The sequence below is a fragment of the Podarcis vaucheri genome (assembly GCF_965113315.1).
Source record: "Podarcis vaucheri genome assembly, chromosome: Z".
Taxonomy (NCBI): domain Eukaryota; kingdom Metazoa; phylum Chordata; class Lepidosauria; order Squamata; family Lacertidae; genus Podarcis; species Podarcis vaucheri.
In genome coordinates this window covers 1,510,254-1,530,291 of record NC_138758.1, presented here as the reverse complement: position 1 = coordinate 1,530,291, position 20,038 = coordinate 1,510,254, and the positions used below count along the sequence as shown (strand labels likewise).

At 44.6% G+C, this 20,038-nt stretch overlaps 1 protein-coding gene across 3 annotated transcripts in view; it reads right to left on the bottom strand.

Annotated features, from left to right (window-relative positions):
* The window catches only part of GPC3 (glypican 3), a 298,650-nt gene extending 295,752 nt beyond the window's left edge, over positions 1-2,898 (bottom strand). For all 3 annotated transcript variants that reach the window (XM_082207444.1, XM_082207445.1, XM_082207446.1), the window contains exon 1: positions 2,524-2,898. In XM_082207444.1, the coding sequence (XP_082063570.1) occupies positions 2,524-2,704 (181 nt within the window). In that variant the 5' untranslated portion in view covers positions 2,705-2,898. The remainder of the gene's footprint in view (positions 1-2,523) is intronic.
* Positions 2,899-20,038: the final 17,140 nt, after the last annotated feature.

Below are 20,038 nucleotides of genomic sequence, written 5' to 3'. Positions count from 1 at the left end.
TTCCATTCCATCCACTCTGCAGCCAGGAGCTAGTGCTGGAACTAGCTTTTCCTTCTCCCTTCCAAGCCCTTTTCATTTTGTGACATGTCTTGGATGGTAAGCCTGCAGGCAGGAACCAACCTATTACTGATTTTTACAAACAACTGTGGGAGCCTTTGGGGCAAAGGGGCAGGGTAAAAGATGCTTCAAATAAAATTAAGTATGTACACCTTACTTTCAGTACCTTTGGGCACATCTGTTGGCAGCTGTGTGAGCTGAGGTCACCTTACATTGGAAGAGTGCATCCCGCTTTACCCAGCAGACATGGATGGATGGATGGATGATTCCAGCTAGGGGTCCCCCATCCACACTTCAGAGCCCCCCGGAGCCAGATATTGGGAGCTGCCCCACTCTGCCCCAGGAGCACATGCCAGCTGCCATTCTGGGCACCTTTGACATGGCAGAACATCCCCCTGAGCTCTGAGGACATGCTCCCAAGTAAACACACGCAGGACATGTGTAGCAGCTGCTCTACAGAAAGTCCCTGCAGGATCAGGCCCTGAGCAGAACGAGGCTGTGGTCCAAGCAAGGTAAGGCAGGCGGAGAGGGAGAAGGAGACTCTTGAGCGCCCCCTCGTGACATGAGCGGGCAGTTCACACCTGAAGCGACCTAGAAGCCTTTCAGCCAAAGCACAGCCTCCGAGGAGGGAGAGGAAGAGGACCATGTCGGCCAGCATCCTGTTCTCAAAGCCAGATGCCCTGAGTGAAATAGCCCCCTCCCTGCTACCAATCCCCAGCCACTGACATGCAGAAACAACACTGACTCCAACAGTGGAAGGGAACACTGACAATGCAACTAGGACCCATGGCTAGCTGAAGTTTACCCTGGAGCACCTCAACACACCTGCCCCTTCCCTGTAGAGGAAAAAATACTTCAGAAGCTGCAATCTTGCCAGAAAGGAAAGAGTGGACACACACACACACAATGGGTATAGCCAGAGGGCAGGTAAGGCAGCTGCTGCTCCCTAAATGAAGTAAATAAATAAAAACACTTAACTAAAAGTAGAAATTGTAGAAATATTTTGACAGCTTTTTCTGAGTACCTGTGGTCAAAATTAAGTATTTAAAACAACTGTTGAGACATTTCATTCTGAATCTGCCAGACAGAGGCAGACAGAGGACAATGACAGGTGGCAGTCCCCCCAACATAAATCCTGGCTACGCCCATGACACACACCCCACCACCTCAGTCCCATTGTCACAAAAATCCGTCTTCAGGTTTCTTTTATACGACCATTTTTAAGGTTACCCAACCGTTAACCTCAACTCAAAAGGGACAGGCTGGCTCCCATTTTCAAGCAGACGAGCTAATGCGTTGCTCCTGCCTTGCTTATTCGCACAAAGAGCCAAGGAAGGGACAATGAGCAAGAACCCCCACCCCAAAAAAGAAAGAGAGAGAGAGAGGAGAGAGAAGGGGGGGCGCCCAGGAGACAGGTCTGGCAGCCAGGCCCTCGGGGATTCAAAGAGACTCTTCCTCCTCACCGTTGATAAATGAACACATTCTACGAACATTTTCCAATGGAAGTATAAAGCGCCAGAGAATCTCCCCGATCATGTTGCGCTTTGGAAAACTTTCTGCTGCGCATCCAGCCACCACACCAACTGGGCTCCCCAGAAAAAGCTGTCTGGTCCTAAACCTGACCTCGGCGTCCTCTCGGGCACCCCTGAATTCCCGACGGCGAGGACCAGACGAGAGGCACCCCCACTTCCCCGCCCGGAGACGCCCGCGATTGAACTGGAGCCTCTGCATGCAAAACCGGGTCTCCACGCCCGTACAGCACAGCATTTCTCCCCCTCTCGGCATCAAAGCATCCAGGGCTCACCCTGCTCCATGTACAAGTTCCCCCCTCGGAGTGCGCAGAAATGCGTTTGCAAAGGGCAAGAGCGAAACTGGAGACGGCAGTAGTAGACCGCTCTGCTTTCTTACCTGGGAGTAAACCCAGACAGGAGAGCGGACTTAATTCCGAATCCCAAGTAAGAAAAAGCGCAAGATTCCCTAAAACTCCCCCCGCCCCGCAACTCCAGCGAAATCTGCCCGGGAACGGGACGCTGGGAACAGGACCGGCACCCGCTGGACACGACGAGCAGCGGTGGAACGTGGGGTGCCCTGGCCGGGCCAAGGAAAGGCAGCTTTGGGGGGGCGGGGCACCCAGGTGCCTTCCTCGAGGCTATGCCCGGGCTCAGCCCCAGCACCTGCTGGCCAGAAAAGTCGCCTTTCCCACCCAGGCAGACCCCGGGTCCGTCCCCACAGACGGGCACTTCAGTTCAACCTTCCTTGAGGACCTCCGATGTCCAGAGCCGACCAGACGTCCCCAGAAGCCCCCACCACCTGGGGCCGAGAGCCAGAAGCCAGCTGGGGGGCTCTGAAGTTGTTGCGCAAGCTTCCGGAGCTGCTCAACGCTGCAAAGTTGCCATCCCACCCCATCGGACCCGCCGCCTGCGCCGCGTACACACGCACACCCGCTCCCCGCCAGCAGGAACTCACCTGCCCCGGGACTCTCGGGAAGCCACTTGGCGCCGGGCTGGAGCGCCTGGAAAGCGGCGCGGACGCGCTGGCAGGTGGGCTCCGCCCTGACGCTGAGCAGAGCGGCGGCTAGGATCGCGCAGAGGCGCAGTGGACAAGGAGGGGGCGCCGCGACTGGCGGAGCTGCCCCGCCGCCCTTCATCTTAGCCTCCGGGCGGCTGCCGCGCTCTACCGCTGCCCTCGGTCGTGCATTCCAGGCCCGGAGGAAGAGGAGGAAAGGAGACGTCAGCCAGTCGGCCAGTCAGTCAGCGGGCGATCGAGCTAGAAGCGCCACAACGGCTCTCTGGACCGCAGCGCCAGGCAGACTGAAGCAGCCAAGCCGACCCCGACGCTCCAGCACGAGAAGCCGAGGTCCACGCTGATTGGTCCCAGCGGCACGCCGCCCCCTCTTCACTGGCTCCGCGCAAACTTTCCCCGTCTCTTATTGGTGCGTCCGGGCGTGGAGGGAGGGCGCGGAAAGGAGGTAGGAGGGACTAATACTTGGAACAGCTGGAGCTCTGATGGGCTGGAGCAGCCCCTCCCGCTGGGCTGGTACACTGCTTCTGACCAAGGAAGCTACACCTAGCCATCCTCAGTAACACTGGAATCTTCCAAGGCTATAGCGCGAAAGAAAATCCAGCGAGTTCAAGGGGACTCTACTTCCTATGCTCGAGAAACTAGCTTGGGGGTATTCCTGTATATCTCGTTGTCACTAGAGGTCCAAGTGTCCGTTGGGGCTAGGAGTGCCTGGCTCTTCAACTACAGTCATTCCTGGACAGGGATAGCCATACCCAGGTCCTTCAACCATTCCTCATAAGGCTTTGCTTCCAAAACCTTGATCATGTTCCAGCCTGTCAACCCCCTTCTTAAATAGTGGTGCCCAGAATTGGACACAGTAGTCTAGAACAAAGGGGACTACCATTACTACAACAACTACTGTGAGTCTCCCTGCTGAGCACTGTGGGGAAACCCTTTGGCCATGTAGTTCTCTACATATTACAATCATTTGCTGACAGGGTCTACAATGCAGCTTTAGAGCTCAAAGGTCAGGAGTGGAGGTGATCTTCTCACTGCACCAGATGCATGAGAAATGGCAAGATCAGAGGAGCCCCTTGTACGTTGTCTTTATAGACCTGACATAGGCCTTTGACTGTTAGCAGAAAAGGACTCTTCACACTGCTCAACAAGATGAAATGCTCCACACTATGACTGTGTTCTTCCATAAGAACATATGTGGCACTGTCCAATATGAGGCTCATCCTCAGATGTCTTCCCTATAAAGAGTGGTGTGAAACAGGGTACTTACCCCAATTCTCTTTCCCCTATGCCTTCAGCTCAACTCAAGATAATGTACCGTATATTCAAGGAGCAACGGGCATCTGTTCAATCTGGAATATCTCACACTGAGACAAAAGTGCGACGGGTCCTTATGCAAGATATGTTTTTGTGCAGATGACACAGCCTTGACAGTTCACTCAGAAACTCACCAGAAAGCTCATCAGCTGTTTTGTCCAAGCCTGTACTGAGTTTGGCCTTGCTATCAGCCTGATGAAGACCAAGATCCTGGGCCAGATCTTCGCCAGCACTCCATGTATCAGCATTGATGACCACATGCTTGGTTTTTTCTGCATGGCTCCACCATAACAAGCAGCCTCTCCACGGATGCTGAGCTGGACAAACCTATTGGTAAGGCTGCTATAGAAATGGCTGACCTCTTCAAAAGGGTCTGGGGGAATGTGATGCTAACATCCAATACCAAGATGAAGGCCTACAAGGCTTGTGGGTTGAGCACACTGCTTCATGGTGGCGAGTCATGGGCAACTTACAACCATCAGGAGCGATACCTCAACACCTTCCACATGTACTGCATCGGGAAAATTTTGGGTATCATATGGCAGGACAAAGTTTTAAACAAAGATGTGTTCTCCCAAGCCCACATTCCATTTTTTTTAAAAAAAATTTATTAACATTTTTCACATTTCAAAAAAAGACAAACTAATAACACAAAAAAGAATTTTAAAAAGAATGAAAAAACAGATAAAAGATAGAAGAGATAGATAGATAACAGAATCGACATATCTTAACATTTGTCCCGTACAGAAAAATGTATGTCCTCCCAGCTCACATCTAGGAGCATCCTTCTTTTCTCTCAGCCTCTCACCCTGGGAGATTCCCCACCCCCACCCTGTCTCTCACACAGGGTCCTTCTGACTGTACATCACCTTCATTTGCATGCAGTTCAGACAGATAACATATTATGGACTCACAGCTGTCCATGGAGGCGCAGGTCAATTCTGTATCCAGGGCAGCTGTCTACCAACTCCAGCTGGTGCGCAGGCTGAGACCCTACCTGCCCGCGGACTGTCTCGCCAGAGTGGTACATGCTCTAGTTATCTCCTGCTTGGACTACTGTAATGCGCTCTATGTGGGGCTACCTTTGAAGGTGACCCAGAAACTACAACTAATCCAGAATGCGGCAGCTAGACTGGTGACTGGGCTGCCAAGACCACATAACACCAGTCCTGAAAGACCTACATTGGCTCCCAGTACGTTTCCGAGCACAATTCAAAGTGTTGGTGCTGACCTTTAAAGCCCTAAATGGCCTCAGCCCAGTATACCTGAAGGAGCGTCTCCACCCCCTTCGTTCTGCCCGGACATTGAGGTCCAGCGCTGAGGGCCTTCAGGTGGTTCCCTCGCTCTGAGAAGCCAAGTTACAGGGAACCAGGCAGAGGGCCTTCTCGGTAGTGGCGCCCTCCCCGTGGAACGCCCTCCCACCAGATGTCAAAGAGAAGACATCTGAAGGCAGCCCTGTTTAGGGAAGTTTTTAATGTTTAATGCTGTATTGTGTTTTTAATATTTGATTGGGAGCCGCCCAGAGTGGCTGGGGAAACCCAGCCAGATGGGCGGGGTATAAATTATTATTATTATTAGAAAGGAGAAAATAAGAATGATAGCAAAACAGAAAGAGAGAAATAGAAATAAGGTAAAGAGTGACTTCCAACTATAATAATAAAATAATAATAATAATAATTTTTATTTATACCCCGCCCTCCCCAGCCAAGACCGGGCTCAGGGCGGCTAACAAGCAATAATACAAACAAGTTGAATGATTACAATTTAAAAACAACATTAAAATATTAAAATGTAGCCTCATAGCAGGAGGAGAAAGGAAAAGAAAAAGGAAAGAGAGGGAGGGAGGGAATCAAATTGGCTCCGAGTCAAAGGCCAGGTGGAACAACTCTGTCTTACAGGCCCTGCGGAAAGAAAACAGATCCTGCAGGGCCCTGGTCTCATGAGGCAGAGCATTCCACCAGCCGGGGCCAGAGTTGAAAAGGCCCTGGCTCTGGTTGAAGCCAATCTAACTTCCTTAGGGCCCGGGACCACTAGGGTGTTGCTATTTATGGAACTTGAGGCTCTCCGTGGGGCATACCGGGAGAGGCAGTCCTGTAGGTACGAGGGTCCTAGGCCGTGAAGGGCTTTAAAGGTCAAAAGCAGCACCTTAAATCTGTCCCTGTACTCCACCGGGAGCCAGTGCAGTTTGAAAAGCACTGGGTGAATATGCTCCCATGGCAGAGACCCTGTGAGGAGCCTCGCTGCTGCATTCTGCACCCACTGGAGTTTCTGAGACAGCTTCAAGGGCAGCCCCACGTAGAGCGAATTATAGTAGTCAAGCCTGGAGGTGACCATCGCATGGATCACTGTGGCCAGGTCGGGGCAGGAAAGGTAAGGGACCAACTGCTTGATGCGGCGAAGGTGGAAAAATGTCGCCTGGGCTGTTGTTGTAACCTGCGCCTCCTTGGAAAGGGAGGCGTCAAGGATTACACCCAAACTCTTAACGGAAGGCAATGGCACTAATTGGGCCCCCCAAGAGAAGGGAGTTGGTCCCTCATCCCCATGCCATCCCGACCCAGCCAGAGGACCTCTGTCTTTGAAGGATTTAGTTTCAATCGGCTCCCACGAAACCATCCAGCCACAGCTTCCAAGCATCTGGTCAGTGTGTTAGGGATCGAGTCGGTATGGCCATCCATCAGCAGATAGAGCTGAGTGTCATCAGCACATTGGTGACAACCCAGCCAAAAGCTCTGGATAATCTGGGCAAGGGGGGCGCATAAAGATGTTAAAAAGCATCGGGGAGAGAATTGCGCCCTGCGGCACTCCACACACCAAGAAGTGGCGCAACGACATTTCCCTCCCTAGTGTCACCCTCTGTCCCTGACCAGAGATAAAAGAGCACAGCCAGTTACGGGCTATGCCCTGTATCCCCACGTCTGCGAGGCGCTGGTCCAGAAGATCATGAACGACCATGTCAAAGGCTGCTGACAAATCTAAAAGGATCAGCAGTCCTGACCCACCTCAATCCAGTTGTCTACGGAGATCATCTGTTAGGGCAACCAGAGCCGTCTTGGTCCCAAAACCAGGACGGAAACCGGACTGAAATGGATCTAAACCGTTTAAACTATCAATCCATCAGTTTTGCAGGCATGAAATCAAGTAAATAAATAAAAACTTAATTAAATTAACTGGCCAACTGTGTCGCAGATAACTCAGTTCAGCCCCACCCCACCCCCCAACATAAAGCCTCTCTCCCCAATAAATCCTGGTTATGCCCACATTCACACTCCTCTCTCAGCAACCTCTATGTCCCCAGGATGGAAGATGGCAGGATCCCCAAGGATGTGATCTATGGGGAGCTGGCTTCAGGCACCAGGCCTGTTAACAGATCAACTCTATGTTGCAAAGATGTCTGCAAAGGTGACATGAAGACTGACAACACCAACTCTGCAGTGTGGGAATCCCAAACAGATGACTGCAGCGCCTGGAGACATGCAGTCAGGTCATGCATCCATAAGAGGCACCAGAGGGAACACTGAAACTCCTAGTGAGCCTGGATAGCTCAGTTGGTTAGTGTGGTTCTGATAATGCCAAGGTTGCAGGTTCAATCCCCGTATGGGACAGCTGCATATTCCTTCATTGCAGGGGGTTGGTTGGACTAGATGATCCTCAGGGACCCTTCCAACTCCATAGTTCTATGATTCATTCTCAAGAGAATGGTATGCAAGTTACATAGTGCGGAACCTTAATGTAAACACAACTGAAATCACTCAAAAGAAAGATAATGGAGAAATGCACAGAAAATAGTAGGTCCAGCTGAAAGGCAACCCATGGAGATTTGTATCAATCATTCCAATGCATCCCTAATTATTATTATTGTATTATTAAATATGATAATCTAATCATAGAAGAGGGTATGGCTGGGAGGAGGCTGCCTTGACTATCACAAAGAGACTCTGAGCTTCTGAATCTGCCACCATGCTTCTGAGTCCTGTTCAGTTTCTGTTTCTTCCCCACAAGAACCATTCATGCTCTCAGCTTGCCTGGCAAAATATCCTCCAAGAACTTATTGGGTTGGTTAATATATTTTCTTTTTTAAGGTGCAATGAAAGTCATGCTTCCATAATCCCTTCCTTGTTATTTCAGAGTCTACATTTCCCAGCAAGGCACCTGTAATCGCCTATCAGTGTGTTGCAAAAAGAAATCATTCCAGTCCAAAGGGTGGGGGAGCATCTATGTTGATTGAGGTGGCTTTTCCCACAGATTCATGGGTAATCCTGCTTGGTGTTAAAAAGCCTGCTATATTTTCAGAACTGCCCTGGTGCTCCAAGGACTTCAGAGTGCACAGCAATAGCAGGGAGGAAGCCAGCTTTGCCCATTGACATCTTTCTGACTGCTGCCAGCAGCTTCCCGCATATCAGTGGGAGGGTCAAACCACACATTAAGTGCAGCAAGCGGCATGCCGAAGGCACAACAGTTCCTTTCTTCTAAGGGGAATTTGTGGAAGGAGCTGATTCTGAAAGGAGAAGTGGTGGGTGGAGAGAGGGTTAAGCCCTGCCCCCATGCTCCTCTTCTCCACCGCAAATCACTGCGGTTCTCCAGGTTTTCAGATGGGGATGGTACAACTGTGACATGCAACAGCATTGCCATGTGGAGTGTTCCAGTTTAGGCCAACCTAGAATACCATTCCCACTCTTTCTATCCACACCCCCAACAGTCAGTAAATATTCCATGGTCACAGCTGTTTTTGTTGTCTCCCACCCTCCCATACCTGCCCCCGAGTAAGGAAATTTATTTGTTTGGCCAAACTTGGACTTCCTCCAATTCCCGCTTTGTGTACAAATTGTGCCATTTTGGCTGTCTAAGTGTTGGTTTCATGTAATGAAATAGGATGCTAAGATCCTGGTTCGGGGATGTACCCTTCAGTGAGAGAATTCTAGCAAAGATTTAAAATCACGGGATGTGCAGCAAGGTAAAGCATGGAATTATAGGCTGTTAGACCTTTACAGTATGCCTTACAATGTAGCTTTCCTTCCAAAGTTTCCCTCTTCCCCAAGCATAGAAAAAGACCACACATTAGGTAGGTTAAAAATGGTTTACTTACCAACTCTCCAAAGGTCAGGTTCATTTGCTTTATCCATACAGCATTCAGAAAAAGTTGCAAGGAAAAGTAAAATTTGGCTTAGTCACAGTGGTGAAATTTCCTAAATCATTTATAAGAAGTACAAGACAGAAGTACTGTTTTGGGGGGACAGGTGGCAGACTCCCTGGTCCTGAATGGGGTAACTGTGCCCCTGAAGGACCAGGTGCGCAGCCTGGGAGTCATTTTGGACTCATAGCTGTCCATGGAGGCGCAGGTCAATTCTGTGTCCAGGGCAGCTCCATCTGGTACGCAGGCTGAGACCCTCCCTGCCTGCAGACTGTCTCGCCAGAGTGGTGCATGCTCTGGTTATCTCTCACTTGGACTACTGCAATGCACTCTATGTGGGGCTACCTTTGAAGGTGACCCGGAAACTACAACTAATCCAGATTGTGGCAGCTAGACTGGTGACTGGGAGTGGCTGCTGAGACCACATAACACCGGTCTTGAAAGACCTACACTGGCTCCCAGTACGTTTCCGGCATAATTCAAAGTGTTGGTGCTGACCTTTAAAGCCCTAAACAGTATAACTGAAGGTGCCGAGGGCCTTTTGGCAGTTCCCTCACTGTGGGAAGCCAAGTTACAGGGAACCAGGCAGAGGGCCTTCTCAGTAGTGGCACCCGCCCTGTGGAACGCCCTCCCACCAGATGTCAAAGAGAAAAACAACTACCAGACTTTTAGAAGACATCTGAAGGCAGCCCTGTTTAGGGAAGCTTCTAATGTTTAACAGACTACTGTATTTTAATATTTTGTTGGAAGCCGCCCAAAGTGGTTGGGAAAACCCAACCAAATAGGCAGAGTATAAATAAATTATTATTATTATTATTATTATTATTATTATTATTATTATTATTATTAAACTCAAAAGTGGCTTGTGAGCGCCTGTGGTCTGAACTTGGAGCAATTAGCTCAGACATCCTCATACATTGAGTTTCTCAGGTAGACTGGGGAAACAAAGGCTTCATAACTTAGTCCCTCCCAAAGTGAGCTAAGCCTGGCAGGACAACTTACTCCTCTATGGTTATAACCCCTTCCAGCATTAATTCGACCAGTGGTTCTCAAAGGGTGTGAAGCACCACACTGGTGTGGCCGGGGAGGAAGGCAAGTGTGGCAGGAAGATTCTAGGACAATCAAAGAAACATTTCATCAAAATATTTTTTTTATTTGCAGAATATGGTTAGATATCTTTTCAAAAGCAAGTACTGTACTGCTAGGAGTTGTTTCTTTTTGTTTCCCAATGTATTATTTACCAGTAAAAAAATTAGTGTGGTGTGAGCAAATTTTTATTCTGAAAGTTTGGCCCAGTGAAAAAAGTTTGAGAAGCATTGATCTAGGTTACAAAGCTATTGTCTTTCATCACACATTTTGCATGGAGACTTCCTTTCAAACAAGAGCCTGGAATTTTAGCATGCCATATTAGCCTAATATCAGTCTTTTTATTTTCTGTCTACCTTGTGCAGTGTTTGCTGTTAGCATTCTGTTGGGGAAAGCAGTGGGGAGCATGAGGTGACAAGTACCTTCTTGTTAGCATTTCAGAACATGCAGGCAAGTATCCATCTTCCTATTAACAGAGGATGTTTAAATGAAAGTTGACATGAATGCAAACTTGAAACATTTTGTTGACCTGAGTTGATAACACAGCTGCTATTTTCACATTTTCATCTATTTTAACTCCCATTGAAATAAGTTTTTCTTCTGTTGCTTTTGCCTTTTCATTTACATTATTTTTTAAATCTTGGATATCTTTCTCATCTTCTCTCATATCTAGTTGTTGATCCATGTCAATTACAGAAGTTCTCCTTGTTTGTGAGGCTGAAACTGCCGCAGAACCTGACACAGGTTGTTTTTTTACCAGACATCACTAAGAAGTTCACTTAGCTCACAAGGTAATTTGTTCTCTTTCTTTCTCTCTTACAGATTGGATATCAATTAAATTCTATCTTTCTTAATACAATCGTGACAATATTTCCAATGTGATAATTAATGAATGTCAATTAAATTCAATCTTTCTTAATACAATCACGACAATTTTACCAGTCTGATAATAATCTCCGGCCTATGTATCCACTAATTCTTTATATTCACCAGTTTCACTAAATATATTTTAAATTGATTATGAACAATTATCTAATTAGTTACAGCCAAGCATCAATACAGCAATATCACAAATTCATCAGATCAAATAAATAAATATAATAAATGATTGCAATCCTTGCTTCACTTACTCATTCAGGGTGATAGATCATATATACCCCCAACAACACGTTCTCAGGATGGAGGGGGAGGGAACAGCTGCAGTCGCCTGCGATTCCTGCGCAATGTTTGCCATCTTGCCAAAGGTTGCAGGCAGCTTTACCTGCAGCAATTGCATGTTGATTGCCCTCTTAAAAGACATAGTCCAGCAACTGGAGGAACGTGTAGCTACGCTCCAAAGAATTAGAGAGCTGGAGCTCTTCTTGGAAGCAACAGAGCACACCGTCTCCACCAAGGAGGAGACAGGGGACTCCCCTGAGAAGGAGGCTAGTTCACCAACACAGGAGCCAGATAGATGGAGAAACGTGACTCAAAGAAGTAGGAGGCCCAGGGTTCGCTCTGATTGTTTAGAAATACACAATCGCTTTGAGGTCCTCTCCCCTAGCATGGAAGACGAAGAGCAGACTCCATTTGAGGATCTCTCCCTCATTACAGTCGATCAGGTATATGAAGACGAGCAGCAAAGTCAGTCCTCAGGGAATGTGCAGGCGACCTTGGAATGGACAGCTCACGGAAGAACCCCGACCAAACCTAAGAGGAGGCGTGTAGTGGTGATAGGAAATTCCCTACTGAGGGGAACAGAAGCAGTGATCTGTGGGCCTGACAAGATGTCTCGGGAAGTGTGCTGTCTTCCCGGGGCTAAGATCCAAGATGTAACTGAACGACTGCAAGGAATCATAAAACCCACTGACAAATACCCCTTCCTCTTGGTTCATGTGGGAACCAATGACACTGCAAGCAATAGCCTCCAGAAGATCAAAAGAGACTATGAGGCTCTCGGCAGGAAATTGAAGCAACTAAATGCACAAATTGTCATCTCATCTGTCCTCCCAGTTAAACGACATGGCCCAGGGAGAGAGGGGAAAATAGTGGAAGTGAACAGCTGGCTTCGCAAATGGTGTAAACAGGAACAGTTTGGATTCTTAGATCATGGACTGCAGTTTCTTGAAGATGGACTTCTGGCAAGCGATGGGCTGCACCTCACAACGGTTGGGAGGAATGTTTTTGCCAAAAATCTCAGAAACCTCATCAGGAGGGCTTTAAACTGACTAATGTGGGGGAGGGAGACAGTGCTCCTGAAGGTAGGAGTCTATCAATTAATGAAGATGATCATCCAAATGTCATAGACCAAATGGAGCAAACAGCACGCAGACCTAGTGGTGGGAGGAAAAAATCCTTAAATAAGAGACACGGGGGAATGATTAATGGACTTCAATGTCTGTACACTAATGCGCAAAGCATGGGAAATAAACAAGATGAGCTTGAGCTCTTAGTACAGCAAACTAAATATGACATAATAGGCATCACTGAAACCTGGTGGGATAAGTCCCACGATTGGAATGTAATAATGGGGGGATACAATCTATTTCAGAGAAACAGACCAGACAAGAAAGGAGGAGGAGTGGCGTTATATGTCAGGGATGTGTATACCTGTGAAGAGATCCAAGATTTAGAACCTCAAAGCCAAAGTGAGAGCATTTGTGTCAAAATTAAGGGAGAGAAGAATAACAGAGATCTCACTGTGGGAGTTTACTATAGATCCCCAAGCCAAACGGAGGACATAGATGATGCCTTCCTGGAACAGATGGCCAAGCATGCAAAAGGAAGGGAGCTAGTAGTAATGGGGGACTTCAATTACCCGGATATTTGTTGGACGTCAAACTCAGCCAAGAGCATAAGGTCAAACAGATTCCTCACTGGCCTTGCCAGACAACTTCATTGTCCAGAAAGTGGGAGAAGCAACAAGAGGAACAGCCATTTTAGATCTGGTCCTAACCAATGTTGATGACCTGGTTAGTGGGGTAGAAGTGGAAGGATCATTAGGCGCGAGTGATCATGCTCTTCTGAAGTTTACTATACAGCGGAAAGGAGCAGCCAAGCATACTAGCAGCTGGGTTAGACCTAGAAGAAGCAGAAGTAGCACAAAAAAATAGAAAAAGCATTCAGAGTCAAATCTAATGTAGCAAAAGCAAATAACTGGCCGGCGGACGGTTTAGTCTCTTTTAATTCTATGGATTTCAGAAATAGAATTTTACAAGCTAGTAACAAGAAGAAATTCCAATCGGATGGAAATGATATTATTGTCCACAAGATTATCCCAAATCGGATGATAAAAAAGAGAGAAGCTTACAGACCTCTGGCCGAGGCACTAAAGGCAAAGGCAGTAGGTGGGAGTACCCTTAAGGCATCTCCTTTTTCTTTAAAGGGAAACGTAGAAAGTGCTTGTTGGCACTAGATGCGGACAAATTCTGGAGAAAGTATCGGAAAGAGCTCGGAGGGAAAAGGCAATTGTTGGGAGAATCAGAGGAAATTGAACAAACAGTTGAGAGTTAGGAGACGATCTAAGAAGGGAATTTATTAAACGTAGACTGAGACCTTGAATGTGTGATTTATTTATTTTTTATTTCATTAAACCCGTTGACGTATCATAAGAAATAAAGTATGGATTATAAATTTATTACTTGGAACGTAAATGGTCTAAATGAAAAATAAAAAAGGAATAAGGTGGAACATTTTCTGGTTAAGCAAAAATATGATTTAATCTGTCTGCAAGAAACCCATGTAGCGGAAAAACATAAAAGAGTATTAATAAATAAAAGATTGTGGCTTGAGTTTATTACATCAAGTAAAGAAAAAAAGAGAGGGGTGGTAATCTATGTAAAACCTCAGCTGGAGCCAAAACTGCTTTACAATGATGAAAAAGGTCGAACAGTGATTATAGAGGTTAAGATCAATAACGAAAAAGTGATAGTTACTGGAATTTATGCACCAAATGAAAGAAAATCCGAATTCTATCAATTCCTGGAAGAAAAAGTCATAGAATATTTGGGGGGGGGATATATTATTAGGAGATTTTAATGGAGTAGTTAATCCAAGCATGGACAGAACAATAAAGAAGAAAGAAAAGAGGCAGAACAAACTCCCAACTACATTTTTCCAATTAATAGAACTCCTGAATTTGTTTGACGCTTGGAGGTTTAAGAATCCAACAGAGAAGAATTTACACACTATTCAGAGCCACATAAATCGGCGGGAAGAATCAACGCGATCTGGACAACAAAGGATTTATTAAACAATATTACAAAAGCAGAAATTCATCCAAGAACAATTTCAGATCTCAGCGCGGTCTGGGTTAAAGGAAAAGAAAAAAAGGTTAAAAGGTGGCAACTTAATGAGAGTATGCTAAACGATGAAAAAACTGTACAGAAGGCCAAGCAAATCTTAGAAGAATATTTTAAGTTCAACTTAAATCAAGGAGTAGATCTAGAGACGGTTTGGGATGCGGGTAAAGCCGTCATAAGAGGCTTCTTTATCCAACAAAACGCATTCCAAAGGAAAATAGAGGAGAAGAAGAAAATGGAGATATGGGAGGAAATTAGAAAAAAGGAAAGGATCCTTTTCCAAAAACCAGATGATGAACTAATTAAGCAAAGTATAAAAATTTTACAGACGCAATTCTCCATGATAATAAATGAAGAGATAGAATGGAAGATAAAATGGTTGAGACATAGAAATTTTGAGTTTGCAAATAAACCTGGCAAACCTTTGGCCTGGCAATTAAAGAAGAAAAAGGAAGATAGAATTATCAATAAAATTAAAATTGAAGACAAATGGATTCAAGAACCGAAGGAAATTAGTAAAAACTTTGCTAGTTTTTTTGGAAAACTATATAAAGAAGGTCCAGATACTCTAGAAAAAATAATTGACTATTTGGGCAAAAATAAACTACCAATAATACCTAAGGAAAAAATTGAAATCTTGAACTCACCAATAACAGCTATGGAGGTGCAACAAGCTATACAGAGATCAAAATTAGGAAAGACACCAGGCCCAGATGGTCTCCCAGCTAATTACTATAAAAAGTTAGAACAAGCATTATTTCTTCCCATGAAAGACCTAATGAATAATATTTTGGCAAATGGAAAGCTACCGAAGACCTGGAAGGACAGCTTTATTACTCTTATCCACAAACAGGGAACAGATGCCTCAAACATGGCCAGTTACAGACCCATTGCACTGTTAAATAACGATTACAAGATATTCGCAGACATTCTTGCAAATAGATTAAAAATGGTGCTGAAAGAGATAATTCATAAAGATCAAACTGGATTTCTTCCCGGACGATTTATGCAACCCAATATTAGATGTGTGATCAATGTATTAGAATATTTGGACATTAAAATTGACAAACCAGCAGCTATTATGTTGGTGGATGCTGAAAAGGCTTTTGATAATGTGTCCTGGAAGTTTATGAAAAAATTAATGGAAGAAATGGGACTGGGAGAAAATATTTGTAAAGGAATAAATGCCATCTATTCGGAACAATATGCAAAACTGATCATCAATGGAAGAATTACTGAGGAGTGCAAAATAAACAAGGGAACCAGACAGGGCTGCCCACTGTCACCACTGATATTTATCTTGGTGATGGAAGTCTTGAACAATCAGATAAGAAAGGATCAGCTTGTTAAAGGCATCACTCTGGGAAGCAAAACATATAAAATTAAAGCTTTTGCGGACGATTTACTTATTATGACTGAAAACCCTAAAGAAAGTCTGAAAAGAGTGCTGGAATTGATTAAAGAATTTGGAGAAGTGGCAGGCTTTAAGCTGAATATAACAAAAACAAAAACGCTTGTTAAAAATGTAACCATAGAAGAAAAGGACGATTTAGAAAAAATATTGGGCCTGAAAATCTCCTCAAAAGCGAAATACCTGGGTATTTGGATCACTTCCAAGAACATAAACTTATTTCAGGATAATTACACCAAAACTTGGTTAGAGATTAGAAAAAACTTTGTAACCTAAAGTAAATTAAAATTAACATTTCTGGGTAGGATTTCCATTATAAAGATGAATGTGCTTCCAAAATTAATCTTTTTATTTCAAATGATTCCAATACTGGGCGAAGCAGGTTGTCGCAAGATATGGCAAAGAGAAATTTCCAAATTCCTGTGGGAAGGGAAGAAACCTAGGATTAAACACCTGATCTTAATAGACATAAAAGAGAGAGGAGGCTTTTCCCTACCCAACCTAAAACTTTACTACGAGGCAGCCTGTTTCACCTGGCTAAAAGATTGGTGCACGTTGCAGGATTCGGACCTCCTGGACCTGGAAGGTTTGACAACCATTGGGGATGGCACGCCTACCTAATATATGGAAAAGCAAAAATTCATAAAAACTTTACCAACCATATAAGAAGAAAGTCACTCTTTGCTGTATGGGAAAAATATAAAGACCTGATGGAGCCTAAAGTCCCGTGGTGGACTTCTCCAGTAGAAGCCATAGCAGTAAAACGGAAAAATACTCAGGAAAGCTGGCCAACATATAAAATACTTCTTAAAAATGAAGATAACCAAATAAAATTTAAAAACTTTGAGGAAATAAGAGACCACACTTCAGACAATACCATCAGTTATTTGAAAAATTTAAATCTGACAAACAAAAGGGGTTCTCAACAGAAATTTCCCGATTCAAATCTGATCTTGTAAATTCTAAAAGAAAAACTCTTTCCAAAACTTACCAACTCCTCCTTGACTGGACAGTCAAGGAGGAGGAGGTAACAGTGGCAATGGTGAGGTCGTCCCAGGATTTTGGCCATTCAATAACCATGGCCCAATGGGAAAATTTATGGAAGATCAATTGGAAATTCACAAATTGTTACACGATTAGAGAGAACTTTCAAAAAATGCAACATCGATGGTATCTAACACCATGGAAGCTTTCAAAAATGTATAAAAATGTATCAAGTAATTGTTGGAGATGCGGAGACTCAGGAACATTCTTCCATATGTGGTGGATATGCAGGTATTCTGGGAGAGTATCCATGTAGAACTGCAAAAAATGCTAAAGATCTCTTTCAATAAAAAACCAGAGGCCTACCTCCTGGGAATAACAGATTTGGATATTCCACAAAAGAGGAAGGGTATCTTTTTATATGCGACGGCGGCAGCAAGAGTTTTGATCGCAGTAAAATGGAAGAGTAATGAAATCCCCTCTATACAAGATTGGATCCAAAAGCTGACAGAATATGCCGAATTAGATGGTTTATCAGAAAAAATTAAGAATAAATCAAAACAGGAATTTGTTTCTTAATGGGAGGTTTTGAAAGAATATCTGAAAAATAAATATAGTAGCTTAAATTCTGTTGCAGCATTCGATGAACTTCAGTAATAGTTGTAAGGTAGATATAAGAAATTAGATTTAATGAGAATAAATTTAATTATGAAAAAAAATGTGTATTGGCAATAAGTAATATGAATTTGAAGTATGGAATAGACGGGAGGTTGGGTCTTTAGTGTTAAGACCAATAGATGTTTTATTGTTTGCTAAGAATATTATGTGTCTATGGTTATTTTTGTAATTTGTGTATAATTTGGTATTTGTGTTTTTTGTTTGTTTGTTTTTCTTGTTGTATAAATAAAAAACTTTAAATTAAAAAAGAGAAACATTTCTTGTACACAGAGCAGAAATTCACAAAAACTGCAGCATTCCCTCACAAGGCAGATCTACTTACTTTACAATTTCCAAACCAAAACATTCACCCTTTGAAATCTCCACTTTCCTGAATTTTGTGATGCATTTCTCCAAGCCGAAAACAGATATAAAATGGGGTGTGTTTTATGATACAACATACAAAAATGCTTTTGTGTTCATGAACTTATTTGCAATAATGTGTGCATTGGCAAAATGACACATTCAATGTTACTCCAATAGCTACCTAGTTCAATGCGCAGTGACTCACACTGAGTTCTGCGGATGATGGGCAGTATACAAATTTAATAAATTACTTACTTACTTAACGGCCCACTGAAATTAATGGACATGACTAATGTAGGTCTATTAATGCCAATGGGTCTACAAGAAGCAGAATTTAATTCAATGCATCCCATAGAGTCATGGTGTGTTTTGCCTATACACCACCTTCCAATTCCTACATATCTATGTTATTTAGTACATGGTGGCAGAGGCTGGGTTTGTCTGAAGCAAAGCAAGGAAAGGTTTCTGCATCCCACCTCAATATTAAGCCAAAGGCGCACCTCAAATTTATGGGCTGATTTACAGTCGTGGATAAACAAGGCCCGTTCTGGGTTGTGTTTATTTCCATGCCTGTGTGCATTTCACTTATCCTTAAATGTTACACAGATATTGTAAAGCCTATTCCAATGGGAAGGGATTCACCATAAAGGAGACCCAGCATAGAGCACAATTGCAGTCAATTCACCTCAGATGTTCCACGTGAACTTGGGGCGTAGAACAACTGCCCTTTCGAGAGCTGTAACTGAGGGTCTCTCTTAAAGGCTCCAGTGTGGAAACAGCTAGCTATTTTAAAAAAGTTGGTTTTCTCACACCTCAAAAAGCAAATGTGCAGAAAAGGACTGTTAAAATTGCCAATGGGTTGGAAGTTCCTGCGAAGTGTGTGGCTGCACTGCGCACGTGGCACTTTTCGATTGACAGCAGCCGCAGGAAAACAAGGCTGGAGAAGACTAGTCAGGGGTCAGGGAAGCAGCCTGTGAAGGGTTTGCTTGCAGGATGAGCAGATCAGGGATGAGAAGGCACTTGCCCTTCAGCCATCCAAACTATACTTCAAAAACTTCCAAGGAAGGAGAGTCCACAACCTCCTGAAGGAGTCATTCCACTGTCAAACAGCTCTTAACACTCAGAAAATTATTCCTGATGTTCCGTTGAATTCTCCATTCTTGTAACTTGAAGCCATTGGTTTGAGTTCTTGCAGTATCTTTTCCAGGCCATAACTAGCTCACTCACTCAATCATTCTTCTTAGTTTCCAGACCCTTAATCATCCTGGTCGCCTTCCTCTGCACACTTTCCAGCTTGTCAACATCCTTCTTAAATTGTGGTGCCCAGAACTGGACACAGGTCTCCAGGTGGGGTCTGACCAGGCAGAAGAGAGCGGGACTATTACTTCCCTTGATCTGGACTCTAGACTTGCCCTCAAAAAGTTCTTCCTGGTGTTTAGTCAGAATCATGGGCAGAGGAAGAGTGAAGAAAGACTGGACAAAATCAGTTTTTGCTTTGTCTTCCTTTTGCTGGTTGGATGCAGCTATTTGAGGAAGAAACCATGAAGGAGGTGGTTAGAAATGTTCCCATAGGAAATAATGAAAATTGTCAAATCATTATGCGACCACTCGCTTAATGAACCATTTCCCAAGACTGCATTGTGTTTGGAAAGTGGGAACTGCACATACAAAAGCTATTAATCTTGGGAAATTCTTTGCTGTTTGAAGAGTTCTTTACACAGTGCCAGGATTTCCCCAGTTCTTAAATCTCAAATCCTAATATGTGTTCAGATTCACAGAATTTCATAAGCTTCTTAGTGGTGGTTTATTCTTGTAATTCTCTCCTGAATAAGATGACAGACACAGTTCCCTTTTCAAAACGACGTTTTTCTCCAAGCACATTGTGAGAATATGCTGCTGTTACCAAACAGTAAAGAAGAGAAATGGATCCTGCACAAACATAATTCATCTTAAACTTCACCTTTCCTCAGTTTATTCCCTCGTCACTTGAAAGACTTCAACCACTTCCCTAAACTCCTTCTGCTTTGCTCCTGGAGATGAATTAGTTTCCAAGTTTTCTTTGGAGGTCCACCAGGCTACCAGCCTAGGACTACAAAAGCATCAACAATCAATGCAATAAGCTATGCCTATAGAGCTTGCTAGGGACGCGGGTGGTGCTGTGGGTTAAAGCCTCAGCGCCTAGGGCTTGCCGATCGAAAGGTCGGCAGTTCGAATCCCCGCGGCGGGGTGCGC